At 46.1% G+C, this 14,813-nt stretch overlaps 1 protein-coding gene across 2 annotated transcripts in view; it reads left to right on the forward strand.

The window, feature by feature from the left end:
• Positions 1-14,813, forward strand: part of rapgef2b (Rap guanine nucleotide exchange factor 2b) — a 124,906-nt gene that overhangs the window by 84,010 nt on the left and 26,083 nt on the right. The window contains exons 8-10 of one of the 2 annotated variants that reach the window (XM_080008289.1): positions 1,280-1,411; positions 9,353-9,530; positions 13,784-13,920. In XM_080008289.1, coding sequence (XP_079864415.1) covers positions 1,280-1,411; positions 9,353-9,530; positions 13,784-13,920 — 447 coding nt within the window. The remainder of the gene's footprint in view (positions 1-1,279; positions 1,412-9,352; positions 9,531-13,783; positions 13,921-14,813) is intronic. The other variant, XM_080008290.1, reaches the window with a different exon arrangement.

Genomic DNA, 14,813 nt, shown 5'->3' on the forward strand with positions numbered 1-14,813 from the left:
ACGTCAATATTACTGGAGTACGTTAGAATTAGAATTTCTCTTTGTAGTATCCCCCTCCCTTCAATATTCATTACTTTTAGTGATTTCAAGTGTTGAGGGGGTTCTGATGCGGTGCATTTGGGGGTCATTGCCATGGAAATGTGGGTTGGATTCATCAGCAATATGCCTAATTACAGGCGTGCTTGTGTGGAGATTTACACACCGTGCATGCTGTAACTTGTTCCCCTCGTTTTATGTTTATCGGGGCTGTTTAAGTTTGCCGCTTTAATGAGGGTGTTTCCTTGGCGTGCGCGGCGTGTAAGATGGGATTTGGAGAGGGTGTTTGTGACGGAGCGGTTGCTTAACATCCATTATTTCTATCTGTCCGCCTGATTCACGGTCAACAAGACGCTCGCCGTTAAAATAACTCTGTGTGATAAAGTTGCGCCGCAGTTTTTCAACATGCGAATCCGGCGATCATCAAGGAGGAAATGGACGGCTTTGATATGGGTTCTTCTGGTGATCGTCTGCCCTTTAGCTTCTGTTTGACGCGGAGTGATCTGTGGAGGTGACATTTTCATATCGGCGTTCCTCTTTTGTGTCCGTACCTTCTTGAGGAGGAAGTCATAGCTACACTCGTAGTGTCACTTTCAGTCTGTCTTCACTGTTCTTCGAGCTAATATGTACTTCAGGGTCAAAGTACCACCGCAGCTGCGAGCGTTGGCGGTTATTATGGGCTGTCGATCCTGTTTGTAGACCGCTGTGATATTTCCCAGTTCGGCCAGTCTCTCTTCCATCGCTCGCGGGAAATACGAAGCGATCCCAGCGGACCGATCACGCTTTCTTGCCTTTCTTCTGCTATTTCCATGCATATCTGCCCACCCTGCTCTCCATCCAAGAAGGAGGATCATTGTTTCATGTCCACTCTCAAGGTTTCCACCTTTCACTCTGGGTGTTTCCGCGGGCTGAGAACCTGGTATTGTCTCCTGGTGCGTCAGTGTTGAAGGGTGTCACGGGTTGGGGGAAATGGTGCGCCGTTTGGCCCTTTTGTGTTGCCGTACCCTCTTCAGGGGACAGGCAGTCTTCTCATCTCTAAGGTTCACGTTGTTTCTAGACCTTACCGCCCCAACGGTAACATGGCCGCTTACGCCAGAGGAGAGACAAGAGAGAAACAGAGAGAGGGCGGGCTGAAGCAGACTGAGATGTGTGTTGTCTACAGGTCATTTTGGGGGCCGGCTGATATTGACCATATGTGTGTGTATGTTTGTGTATGTTCCATGTGTGTGTATTGGGCGTGCAGCTCCCAGCAGACTTCAGCAGACTTCACCTGGCAGACGGCCTGCACCCACAGGTGACCCATGTGACCTCCAGCCAATCAGGATGTAGTATCACCAGTGACTCTGGGAGCAGCAGCCTATCAGATATTTACCAGGTAAGAAGTCCGCCCAAGTATTAAAGCCGCTGCACACCAAGTCCAAAGCGGAATATTTTGTTTTTATTCTTGGTTTGCTTTTCGTTTTCTGAGTAAAAACTATGGACTCACCATGTGAGCAAAACTGTCTTCCCGTCCGCGTCTTCGCTGTGTCGCACACGCACAAATTAATAGTGACCAATTTTTGCTTGGACTGTAATTTTTCTCACTCACTTGCTAATAGGATTTAAGAAAAACCCCGGACACTATTTCTTTTGTCCCTTGTATGAAGTATAATTTGTGTTTGGTGTGTGGCGTCTTTCCGAGCTGTGGGCGTGTTGGTAGTGAACCCTCATGGCTGAGGGTTACTCACATAGTCTGTTAGTGAGCCACGAGACCATTGAAATGTTGTAAATTCGCCAAATCGTTGTTTTACAACTTAATTTAAAGGTGCAATCAGTCACCACAGGCATTTGCCGGCAAATTGCGGCCGCTAAAGGAAGCCATGGGAGCGACTCCAACATGACGTGAGGCTCCTCCTCCACCAGGTTTCGTGGCAGAGGGCTCTTGCAACGCCGGTTGTTTGGTCGCTCACTGAATCACTGAGTGCACCTTTAATCACAGAAACCCTGTACGTTGGGGAATTTACAATGTGTACAGCGATTTTTCACACACACCTCAAACCAGACACACACTCATCATCATCATCATCATCATCATCGAGTGCCTGTTAAAGGGCCACAAAGCCAACGGCAGCTAATCCGCTTAGTACGAAGCTGTAAGCCTGTTCGTTCTTCACACTGTCACCTGCTGTTGGCCTATTTGTGTGTATGTGTGTGCGCACACACTATGTGTGACACACTGGTGCATTGGAGTAATAATCTTTTGTTCCATTTGTGCAGAACAGAGCCTTTAGGTGTGTGTGTGTGTGTGTGTGTGTGTGTGTGTGTGTGTGTGTGTGTGTGTGTGTGTGTGTGTGTGTGTGTGTGTGTGTGTGTGTGTGTGTGTGTGTGTGTGTGCAGATCTCCCACACAATAGCAATTAATTTCAGTACGGTTGTAAATTCTCATCTGAAGCCTCATTCACTAAATGTTCAATGCAACTTGAGTGTTAAAACCTCCTTTGCAAAGAATTGCATTTTGAATTGTAGCTTTCATCCTGTTTTCGTTGGGAAAAATCATACATTGCTGATGCCAACCTTTCTGGCTGAGTCCCAATGGTTGAAAGTTAATGGGTTAAAAAATTAAGGTTTAGGTAAAAGGTTAAAACATACTTTAACAGAAAATAATATATTGGGGATTCCATTATTTAAACAAAAAGTATGAAAGTATTTAGATTTATTGTTATGGACATGTGGCTGCCAGGCTGTGTATTGGCGAGACATTATGTATTCTGATAGCGTTAAAGGCTTAGTCCAGTTGATTTATTTTTTATTGTTTAAATTACTCTTCTTTTGGAACGCTGGAAGGTGCGTTGCCCTGATTTCACAGGAGCTAGGCTAGTTGATCCCACCCGCAGCCTTGTATCGAGCTATCACAGTTAGCCTGCAACCCTTGGATAGCTCAGGTTGTGGACACACGGGGATGAGATCGGGCAAAAAGCTAAAAAAAACAAAAAAACTTGAGTGTGTATTATTTAATCGGTTGATTTTCTAGCTTGTGTAGCAGCGTTCAGAGCTGTATCTGATGCAGCGTGAGAGGGACGTTGATGACGATCGCCGATAGCTTCGATATCGATGGTGCGATTTGGAGGTTCGATGCTGTGGGTGAACGGCGTCGCAGCCTCTCGGGGGGATCGAAGTTCCCCTCCCCGCCTCAATGCTGCTGTCTGGCTGGAGCCTACACCCTGCTGGCGCTCTGTGTCTGTCTCTCTCCCTCTCTGTCTGTCTGTCTCTCAGTCTCTGTCTGTCTGTCTCTCACTCTCGCTCTTGCTCTCGCTCGCTCTCTCTCTCTCTCTCTCTCTCTCTCTCTCTCGCTCTCTCTCTCTCTCTCTCTCGCTCTCTCTCAATTTCAGTGTTTTCAATTTGATTTACTGGCATCGGGAACATACGTTTACGTAGCCAAAACAAGAGGAAGTGTAATCTCTCTCTCTCCTTCGCTCTCTCTCTCCCTCTCTTCCCCTCTCTCTCTCTCTCTCTCTCTACATTTCTCATTCTGTATATATCATCCCTTTCTCTTTGTTTCTCTTTGCCTCTCTCTCTCTCTCTCTCTCTGTCCCTGTCTCCCTTCTCTCTCTCTCTCTCTCTCACACCCTCCCTGTCTACAGTATCTGTCTCACTGTATCTCCATTTATTTTTCTCACTCTCTCGCTCCCTTTTTCCTATCTCGCTGTTTGCACTCTGTCACCTTCTCGCTCATGCGTCACACACACGCGCACACACACACGCACACACACGCACACACGCACACACACACACACACACACACACACAGACACACACACACGTGCCCTGTATTCTTGCCATCTTCTCCATCACAGTCTGTCTCCTGCAGCTCTGTTTAATCTTTCTTTCATCAGATTTTCTGTTCACACCCCACCTCTCTCTCTCTCTCTCTCTCTCTCTCTCTCTCTCTCTCTCTCTCTCTCTCTCTCTTTCTCTCTCTCTCTCTCTCTCTCTTTCTCTCTCTCTCTCTCTCTCTTTCTGTCTCTTGCTCTCTCTCAGGGAACTGTAAACCTTTGCCTTATGCTTAAATGTTTCTTGTCCTTCAGAGTTATTCGGAGACTCTTTCCAGTACGTCATCCTTTGAATCCTGGAGAGTGTTTAAACAACACACATACATTGTATCATCATGATGTTGGGACAAACTGATTATGGGTTTTTAAACACCAGATCCCGATTAGAATCAATGAGAAATTCAGTTAAATCTCAGCAAACTCATATCCCTGTGATGAGAAACCCTGAATATTATGGGTTGGGATATGACTATTGAGGCATTTGGTCTCCACATCTCTCTCACTCTATCTCCGGTTCTTCCCAAAGACTGACTACTCTCCAACCCACAACCTTGAGAGCTCATCGCAGCTGATTGTCGCGGTGTTTGACGGATGCGTGGGGTTAGATCGAAGGGTCGCGTGGAGTTTGATTGGCTTGGCGTCTGAAGGCCTGTGAAACAAAAATATTTTGCTCCGCTCACCAATGCACCTTTTCCATCCGTCACCGGCCATTCTCTGGCATTCTCCACATTTCTTATGAGACGAGAAGAAAACAAATCCCTGTGCCGGACGGTGCTGGCTGACCTGCCTTCGCGGCAGCCGTGTTCGATGGGAACTTTGGGTGAATGCCAATCCACAGGGTCCCTCTGTTCCCCATGCCCTGCCTGGCACAGTGCACCGCCAGCCCCAACGCCCCCATTTAGAACACCCTGCGGTGTTATCACATGGGGACCCCAAACATGACTTTTATTGTGTGATCCAACGAATTTATAATGATTCAGGACACATTCAGGATTCAGTGCCACCAGGGAATCACAGCAGGGGAAGCATGAGGGACAAAAGCCGCGCGCGCTATATATATATATATATATATATATATATATATATATATATATATATATATATATATATATATATATAAAAACTGAGTGAATATTAAAAAAAAAAAAACTATGGATGACTAATTGGTTTGAAAACTGAAAAAAGAAAAATGTCAGGATTCAACTCTACAGTATGTGCTCTCTCATGAAGCTCTCTTGTGCAGTTAAGGAAATAATAGTTGTCTCACACAATACAGTGGGTGTCACTATGCAAGCCCATTTCGTTTGTGATTAAATACAGTAAAGAAAGGAGAAGACATTCAATGTTTAGTGGGGAAAATCCACTCTGATCACCATGGGGCGTGCACTTCATATTTGTTCCCTTCGAAGTGGAAATTGTCGCCCCCTTCAGGTTTGAACCTCACTCGGACATGGCGACGTCCCCTGTGAAGTGCCCTATGAAATGCACCCTTTGTTTTTCAACAGTTTTTTGTTTTGTTTTGTTTTTTCCCTACTCCTCCTCCTACTTCACAGTAGAGTCCCAGTACAGTGGACTTGTTAGCGCCCCCTCCTGGTGTGGAGTGTCTCAAACTGTTCGCCGGTTCACTGAATAATCTGCCCCAGTTTGGCATCGGTGATTTTCTACTTAATTGTTTTTTACTTTTTTGCCGCCCGGTGCCCGCTTCAGCACAGGTTGGCGTGAGGTGTTGCTCCTCAGCGCAGTGCCACCGCGTGGCGCTGGCCCCTCACCGGCCGTTTGGCACGTTGTTGTGCATGTGAATAAAAGATGTCTCTTCAGAAGGGTTCTGAAAGGATTGATCCAGGAATAGCCTGCTGAAATATTAACGGCACCTGCCCAACATGCGCGCGCACGCAAGCACGCACGCACACACACACACAAATCCTACTTCCTACAGCGCACACGGACACAAACGTCATGCATGTGCACACACAAATGCAGCTGACATAAATGTTTTATTCATTAGATCAGGATGTCTCACTGTGGTTTCGTCGAACTTGTTTTTTTTCACGCTGTCGCAATTGAATCAAAAGTGTTAAAAATATCTTCACAGGCACAGAGTAGCCTCCGTGCTGCTCTTGCTCCTCTGTCTGATGTGCAGTTGGTGCTAAATATGGATATGTGGAACTGTTTCAAAAGACAGCAGTGTCCTAATAGAAGGTGTGGGTCTCACTGTGCAAAGGAAATGTTACCACAGTCTGATGGTAGAAAACCCTCTGGTGATGCTGTTAGTGTGTAGGGTCTGATATTCATGAAGAAAAACAAAAAAAAAATCAACCAATCAACCAATCACAAAAGAACCAATGTGTTATCAAAAGTGTATCTAAAATCCTGTGACCAGACCCTCTGGTTCATGTTTCCGACAGGCCTCTTGCACACGCCGGTTCCAGTTAAAGTTTCAGTTACATACGGAGGTGTTATTTGATGTTCAGAAGTTATTTTTCCATTTCCTATATTAAATTACTTTTATGTGTCTGAACGTTTAAACGATTAAACACTAGAGTGAAGACGTTTACTCACATATGCTACTGTTAAAAGGTGGAGATGCTGAGAGAACGTACCTTATTGATGTTATGGATCATATTGAGAGTAAATTACGGAGAATAATCGTACTGTATATTTGTCCCCTGCTGGGGATTAAATAAACCCATTTATGAACAGCATTCATTACATCACTTAATTGAGCAGACACTTTTGTCCAAAGCGACTTCAAATAAGTACAGTACATTTTGAATATCCACTCATAATTCACTACCTTCATATAAATATCCACCTATTTTCACACGCATACACTTCTCATTCTTGCACATAATATTGTCTCTAGTGCTTATGTTTTTTTGCTCCATCGGATCGGACCCTAACCCCGCCCATCCACATGATGTAGAAGAAAACGTGATTCATCAGACCAGGCCACCTTCTTCCATTGCTCCATGGTCCAGTTGTGACGCTCACTTGTCCATTGTAGCTGCTTTGGGTGGTGGACAGGGGTCAGCATGAACACTCTGACCGCTCCCATACGCAGCAAGCTGCCATGCACTGTGTGTTCTGACACCTTCTGTCATAGCACCATTCACCTTTTCACCACTTTGTGCTACAGTAGCTCTTCTGTGGGATCAAAAGAGACGGGCTTGAATTCGCTCCCCATGGGCATCAATGAGTCTTGGGCGCCCATGACCCTGTCACCAGTTCCTTACGCTGCTTCAACACATCAACTTCAAGAACTGACTGTTCACTTGCCATTGGATACAGATGAGCAATGTTAAAACCTGTCACTGGTTTTAATGTTGTGGCAGATCGCTGCGTATATACACACACACACACACACACACACACACACACACACACACACACACACAGTCTTTTGTCCCCCAAGCCCCGCCTGCTGTGATTCCCTGGTGGCACTGAGTGGACTCTCAGACTGAATCCTGAATCATTAATGACCTGCACATGGTGTTTGGGCAAATGACATGAAGGGGGTTTGATGAAAGGCTGGCGATCCCAGAGATGAAAAGCGGAGCGGCGTTCCGGGAGGTGAAGATGCGTCTCGGCGTCGGCTTCTGCGGCTACTTGGCGAAAACCACCTTTTCCTTTTCCTCCCTCTCCTCTCCCGTCTCCGCGAAGAGGCAGCGCGGCGGTGAGCAGGTGAGGGGGTTCGTGGTGTCCTCGGGCGGGGTCAAAGCGTGAATTTCTGGTTTTGCGGCTGTTCTGCTCTGTGTCCAGCTCTCTGTTCTGCTTTCTGTTCTGCTTGCGGTCGCCTGACGCTCGCGCTCTTCCACTCAAGTTAAATGTGACGAGAACAGTCAAAGTTCAAAACGTTTGGATTTCGGTCGCACATTTCCGATCGGCGCGGATTCCCCGCTGCTGCCATCTTGGGCGTCAACACCTTGCGACAATGCGTCGAGGCGTTTTTTTTGGGGGGAGTTGATCGAATCCCAAGAGTTACTTCCACATGCTGTGTGACAGAAAAGCGGGGGTTTGACACTGTTTCTCATTTCTTTCATTCCCTAATTTGGCAGAGGTCGTTTGGTGGTGGTGGTGGTTGGTGGAGGGGGGAGGGCGGCGGCTCCACTAGCCTCCATCCATACGTTAGCGATTGTGACTCCCGCTCCCCTCAATCTTGGCTGGCTTCCCCTCCCGCTCCTCAACGCGTGTTTTTTTCATCTTGTGCTTTCAAAGAACCGGCAGCGCTGCGAGGAGGAGCGGGGGAGCGCGGAGAGGAGGCTGCCACTTAATGAGCTTGTTACTATGCACGGAGCACTGTTTGGTATGCGGCGTTGACGCCTGTCTCCCTCTCTGCTACTGTACCCGACGCCTCTGATCCTCAGCGCTAAATGGGTCAAATCTGCACCAGACTTTCACGCTGACCCATTTGTTATGATTTTCCTTTCCCTCTTTTTTTGCTTTTTGTGTCGTAAAACGATGTGGTGCTGGTGGATGTGCTGTGGCAAACGACACTGAGAAGTGTGTGTGGTTGTGTGCTGTGTAAAACCAATAACCTGATTTGTTGGAGCTTTGTTCACCTGTGTGCGTGTGCTTGCGTGTGTGCGTGTGCGCGCTGTTTACCGTCAGTTTGCTGTTGACGTCACGGGCTGGACGTCGGGTTGGAGCGCGGTCACCAGTGGTCGGACTGTTGCCATTTTTCGGATTTTCCAGAAGAGTCACGAGAGTGGAAGCCTTGCAGATGTTTTTGAGACCATTCGGTGACAAAAGCAGAGTGTGTTCTTGAGACGGTTCACTTGCCAGAAGCTACTTTATTGTTACAAATGCAGTTAGGCATTACCAAAAAAAAAAAAACCAAAACACCCTGAATCTGCAGGAGATGTGTGTCTTATGCCAACGCGATGGTTAACAGTACTGGTTATGACGCAGGAGATTGTAATTGTATTACCTCCGAGATTTCCGCATTAATGCTGTTTTATACTGTGGTGCTCCACCTTTTGTGTGTTGTGTTTTGTATTCTCTGGCATTCTCTGCTGCTATCCAGATATTGTGAAAGAGATTCCGAATCTCAATGGAAATAAACTGGTCAAACAAAGGCTGAATACAAATGAAGTTATTGTGGACATATTGATGGATGATGATTGATGGCCTGCATTGTACTGCAGAGTTGATTGAGTCAAGCTTCACGTTTGTTTTTTTTCCCAAATGGAAGTGAATGGATACCTGGACTAGGAGCCTTAAACCATTTCATTAAGATGTTTGAGTTGAAAAGGTCCTTCTGAAAGACACCGGTGGAGCATGCTTATATGTAGACGTGAGGTTGTTGCTGGGTTCAGTGGGTGGATGTTGCGTTCCAGCATCTTCTCCCTCGCTGCTGTCCGTCAGCTCCGCTCTTGGCTGGTGGATGGTAAAACCCTGAAACCCCCTCCCCCTCCTCTCTGGTTTTGCCCCGTGTGGATCCGTCCGCCCGCCGCTCTCCCGGCCCCGACCCGCCGTCCGGTTGACGTCCGGCCTCTCTCGTCTCCTCAGGCCACGGAGAACGAGTCGGGAGACATGGACCTCAGCGGCCTGCCGGAGACGGCCGTGGACTCGGAGGAGGACGACGACGAGGAGGACATCGAGCGAGCGTCCGACCCCCTCATGAGCCGCGACATTGTGCGGGACTGTCTGGAGAAAGACCCCATGGACAGGACCGACGACGACATAGGTGAGGACCCCGGTAGAGGCCTGCCAAGTTCTGCCGTTTAATTCTACCGTAGACTGAAGTGTTACTCTGGTCAGCCGGGTCGTTCTCCTAAAGCATGTCCCAAAGGAATTGATAGACATATTCACCAAGAATGTGAGATAATTCATCAAAATATGAAAGTACACAACGCCTACTATATGGTCCACTTACAGTAGTTGATATTATTTTAGTGTTTTTTTCTGTGCTTTTCTTATCAAAAAATGCAGCACCATGCACAATGACAGCATATACTTCATCACTACATTTCCTCACTTATTTTTCTATTGTCATTTTTAAAATTTATAAATTAATATTTATCTGAAAAATATAAGCTACTATATAGTTACAGTAATGAGTTTGTACCCGGGCGTGTTATGGTAATACATCATTAATAATATAGTTAAAAACAACGAAGTGGGCCGTATAGGAGGCAATTTTGTACTTTAATATTTGAATTAATTATTTCTCATTCTCTGTGAATATGCGTATCAATTCATTTTCTTCATGTTTTATGGTGGTTTCATGAGAATGACCCAGTCACGATTAATGGAATATTTTGATCTTGAATGATTGTGAATTTTGTATTTATTTTGCTGGGTTAAAATATCTTAAATTAGATTTTATGTGTCCTTAATTTCCAAAACCTAATTATTTTATTCATCCCACTGCCTTGGTTAGATTCACTCTCTTGCTATCGGACCTAAATGTTCATGGAATCATCGAGTTCATAACCTGCCATGTTTCGACCAAATACTTACCTCTCCCACTCCCCAAATAAATAGTGCTTATCTTAATTGGTACCTGCATCACTTAATTGAATAATGGAGGGATACATTTTAGAGCACATTTCATTAAAAGCTCTCTAAAAACGTACTGTGCATTGTAAACACAGTAGGTCCTGACCTTGCAGATTTAAATATTTACATAAAAACAAACGCAATGTGTCTCACACACTATGGTCCTTCCTCACTACTTAACAGCCTAAAAACCCACAAATCAGCATTTAGAGCAAATCAGCATTATAATCAGTGTGTGATGTGGTTCGAAGTGAAGTAAGAAGCTTAACAACCGCACCTACTAAATTATGTCAGTATTTGCCCACACAGCGACGACGGAGGCCCGCGACCCCCGTTCGAATAATTAAACGTTCTTCAAATGTTGTGTGAGAATAATGAGATAGCCTGGTGGAATAGTCAAACCATCTCAGTCCGCACAGAAAGATGTTCTTTTTTTTTTTTTTCTTTTTCTTTTTCGAAGTTATTACCAAAGACGATCCCAGAAGTGGCTTCATGAGCACTTCCTCTGTTGTCACCGTTGGTTCGGGGCAAGTCGGGGTCGGTTGTTGTTTGAGAAACCTCCCCTGATCTCCACTCTGCTCCTCCATTCAACTCTTCATGTGGAACATTTCTTTCTTATCACAGTGTGGCAAGTATTTCGCATTCAGAATCAAAAGCAGTTTATTCCGCCAGGTGCATTTACATGTACGAGGGATTTGTCGTGGTGAGGATTGGTGCGTTGCCTGTAGACGATTACCATCTTAAAAAAAAGCATTCCCTTCGCATTCCCTCTTCACCAACCTCAAGGCCTGTACATGTTGGGTGATATAGTCAGTCATATAGTTTACTTTAAGGCTGTATTTTAGTAAATATATGCAATTTTCTGAACTGGGGCGATAAACACTGTATTTTTTTGGATAAGGAGTCAAATCGAAGAACTATGAATTAGTATCGCTACTGTGTATCTGATCACAAATTCTGCATCCCATACTAAGGAATCCAGCTGCAAGTATGTCGGACCAAAACGCCAGTATGAAACTCAAAAGGTTTTTTGTATTTCAAACCTCATCCTGTGAAATTTTACATAATTTATTCTCATCGCTTAATTGAAACCACAACGCTGTGAACGATTAAGCCCTAATTTCATTACGGCACCCCCGGAAGGACAGTAAATGATCGTATCGATCCCACGCATCACCAGAGAGGGCCCCGCCCTCCTCCACCCGCCGATCCCCCGCATCCAAAGGCTTTTCTAGGTCACGTCGCCACATCCAGCGGCCCCAGCCCCCTCCCTCACCCTCCACCCCCAGCCCCCACCCTCCCTCATCCTCCGCCCTCCGGCCCCCCTCAGCCCCTCCCGGCGCATTAAACTTTCAGTGTTCCCGCAGTTCTGCACAGCCAGTGTTGCTGTGCCATGCGCAGGTCAGCCAGCTTCCCCAGACTGCTGCTGACTGAGGGGGGAGGGAAGAGGGGGTCTCTCCCTGCTCCACATCGCAGGACTGCGTTTCCCACAATGCACTACTCGCGCGACCCGGAGGATTAGTTTAGCAGCACCGAGGCGATAAATCCATTCTATTGTTTCATTACTGGCCTTTTGTTGTGTATTGTCACAAATCAGTGGTGATGAGGAACCACCTGGTGGATGCCACATTACAGTTTCATCTTTAAAAGTTGAGTTATTGACTAAAAATAATCTGCTATGTCTGAGTAATAGTCGTGAGCACAAAACGAGGAACTACGGTTAGATTTTACCACATCTTGCAAATCGTCAGTTTCACTGTGACAATCCAATATGTTCTTGAATTCTTCAGTGTACTCTCAAGTATCAAAAGTAAAAGTAAATTCCGTGGAGAAAAATCACGCCAGAATCACATGGTCTGAACTCGGCACTGGGCTGTTGGTCTCCATCAGTCATAGCAGGTGCAGGTGGAGCAGCGTCACCGCTGGAGGAGGCCGTCACTCTCCAACACGCCGCTCTAGGTGTGTCTCTCTGGGACACGCCCCTGCTTGTTCAGTAGCGACGCCCAAAAACCCAAACTGAAAACAGGCAGGGTTGCCAGGTCTCTTTGACAAACCCAGCCATCCCCCAACCCGCGTTAAAAAAAACAACAAAAAAAAAACTCCCGCTCAACACTTTAAAAGTAGCCCAATTCCACAGGAAAACCACAGAACCGTCAACTCTGAACCCTGCTCCACGGTGTTGGTTTACACTCGGCACGCTGCTGGATATGACCCTTGAATGGAACTCGAACCTGATGAGAACCGGCTCCATTAACATCATTGGCGACAAGTTTTCCACCAATTTTAATTAGTAGCGAGTTACGAAAGTGTTCAAGGGAAATGCATCAGAGTAGAAGTATGGGGCTAAATGTAGATATATAAAAGTAAAAGTCGCCAGAGATATTTTAACTCAAGTAAAGTACAGATACTCCCAGAAAAAACTTAAGTACAGTAAGTTTAGGGATGCACCGATTTATCTGCCGTACATCGGTATTGGCCGATATTCAATAAGATGATATTGACCGATGACAGTGGCCAATGTTTATACAGTTTCCCCCAAATTTTACTTGGGCGGGCTGGTATATTAACGGGCGGCAAAGTATATTTGGCCACCCATTAGAGCATTTTTCATTTTCATTTTTTTTTTTTTTTTTATCCATCTCAAAGAACAAGGCCGTCTGTGATAGATCTTAGAAGACACTGCTCTGCAGCGCTCCAAGCAGGAAGTGATGCTGCATTCAGCAGAACTCGCGAAAACAGTGATATCCGCTATCGGCCAAATTGTCATTTGAAACATTGGTATCGGTATCAAGCCAGAATTTTACAAATGGTGCACCCCTAATTAAGTTACAAAATGCTTTTACTTTGTTACTCTACACCACTGCCCAGTGGCAGTTGGAAACATGGCGCAGTCCTAATGAGAACCCTGTAGACTCTCTTTGCAGTCACATTGTGCAGCTTAAAGGTCGCTTGGTGAGGCGTCAGCGTTTCTCTGCGGCTCGCCACCGCCAGCGCCACTGTCAATGAAATGGATATTTGGCTTAATGGTCTTTGGATAATCGTTAATTTGTGGGTTATTCATGGTCATTACGGGACTGTGTTTCCACACACGCTCGCCCTCGCTCCCTCTTAATTCCTCTCTTTTCATCCCTCTCTGTTCATCCCTTCCTCACTCTATTCCTCTATTCTCTCTGTCCCTCTCTGTTCATCCCTCCCACTCTCTTAGTCCTTCTCTCTCTCTCTCTCTCTCTCTCTCTCTCTCTCTCTCTCTCTATCTCTGTCCCTTCTCCTGCTCCCCTTCCAGTGTAGGACACTCTTATGTTTACTCCCAGTTAAAGGGAAAACTTCTTTCCACTTGGGATGGTGTTGAAATTGGGGTAGATGGAAATAAATGTCCCTCTTTCTCTCTCCTTTTAACTCTCTCTCTCTCTCTCTCTCTCTCTCTCTTATTTTCGACAGAACAACTACTGGAGTTCATGCACCAGCTTCCTGCGTTCGCCAACATGACTATGTCAGTGAGGAGAGAGCTGTGCGCCGTCATGGTGTTTGCCGTGGTCGAACGAGCCGGAACCATCGTCCTCAACGATGGAGAGGAGGTGTGTGTGTGCCTGTGCGTGTGTGTGTGCGTGTGCGTGCGTGCGTGCGTGTGTCTTTTAGTAAAGGCTTCTGTGGAGGCGAATAACCAAAAGAACCAAGATCTGACAGTGCAATCTATTTTTTGGCAGCTTTTGCCATTAAGCCCAATATTTCTAGAATTTCCCACCAGGGATTGATAAAGATAACTTATTCAGAGGATTGACAGAACAGTAAAAAATGAGAGATAAAAATAAAATATAAACAGAAGTTAACAAGGTAGCACGAGTGAAAGAACCCAATATGGGCGGATGGCAGTTACGCTTCAGTCTTTTGATGATTCTATGAATTTGAACTGTAAAATGTACAATCAGTTCTCGATGGACTTGACGGTGGTGAATGCTCATCATTTTTCTCTAAAACTCACGTTAAAAGTTGTAGAGTGCACACACTTCACACGAAACGGCTTATTTCAAGGAATTTGCTCAGTTTTCTCTCGGTGGTGAAATAGATTATTGGATTGATCGTTTCATCCCCTGTCAGCGTGCACAGAGCGGTTTGGTGACCTGCTTCCACCGTGTCTCTCGGAGAGAGTTCATCCCAGTCTCACCCGGCGCCTCCTCCTCCCGCGCACATTAGAAGTTTTCATAAAAAATGTTCCGCTCTATTAAACCTGAACGGCGGCCTTGGCTCCATCGTCTGGGAGCTCCCAGATCCCTACGGCGACCGGCCCGGGAATCACTTCTGCCTCGTCTGTCCGATCAGAGCAGGAAATAAGTTCGGATGAAGGAACGTTTAGGAAACGTTGCGCATAGACGACAGAAAGTGGAACTCGCCTCCGAGGCCTGAACTCTGGACTCGCTGTCCGGTCGCTGAGACTGCGGTCTCCACTGAGCACGCTTCCAAAATGTCAGCC

The sequence above is a fragment of the Zeus faber genome, assembly GCF_960531495.2.
Source record: "Zeus faber genome assembly, chromosome: 10".
NCBI lineage: Eukaryota > Metazoa > Chordata > Actinopteri > Zeiformes > Zeidae > Zeus > Zeus faber.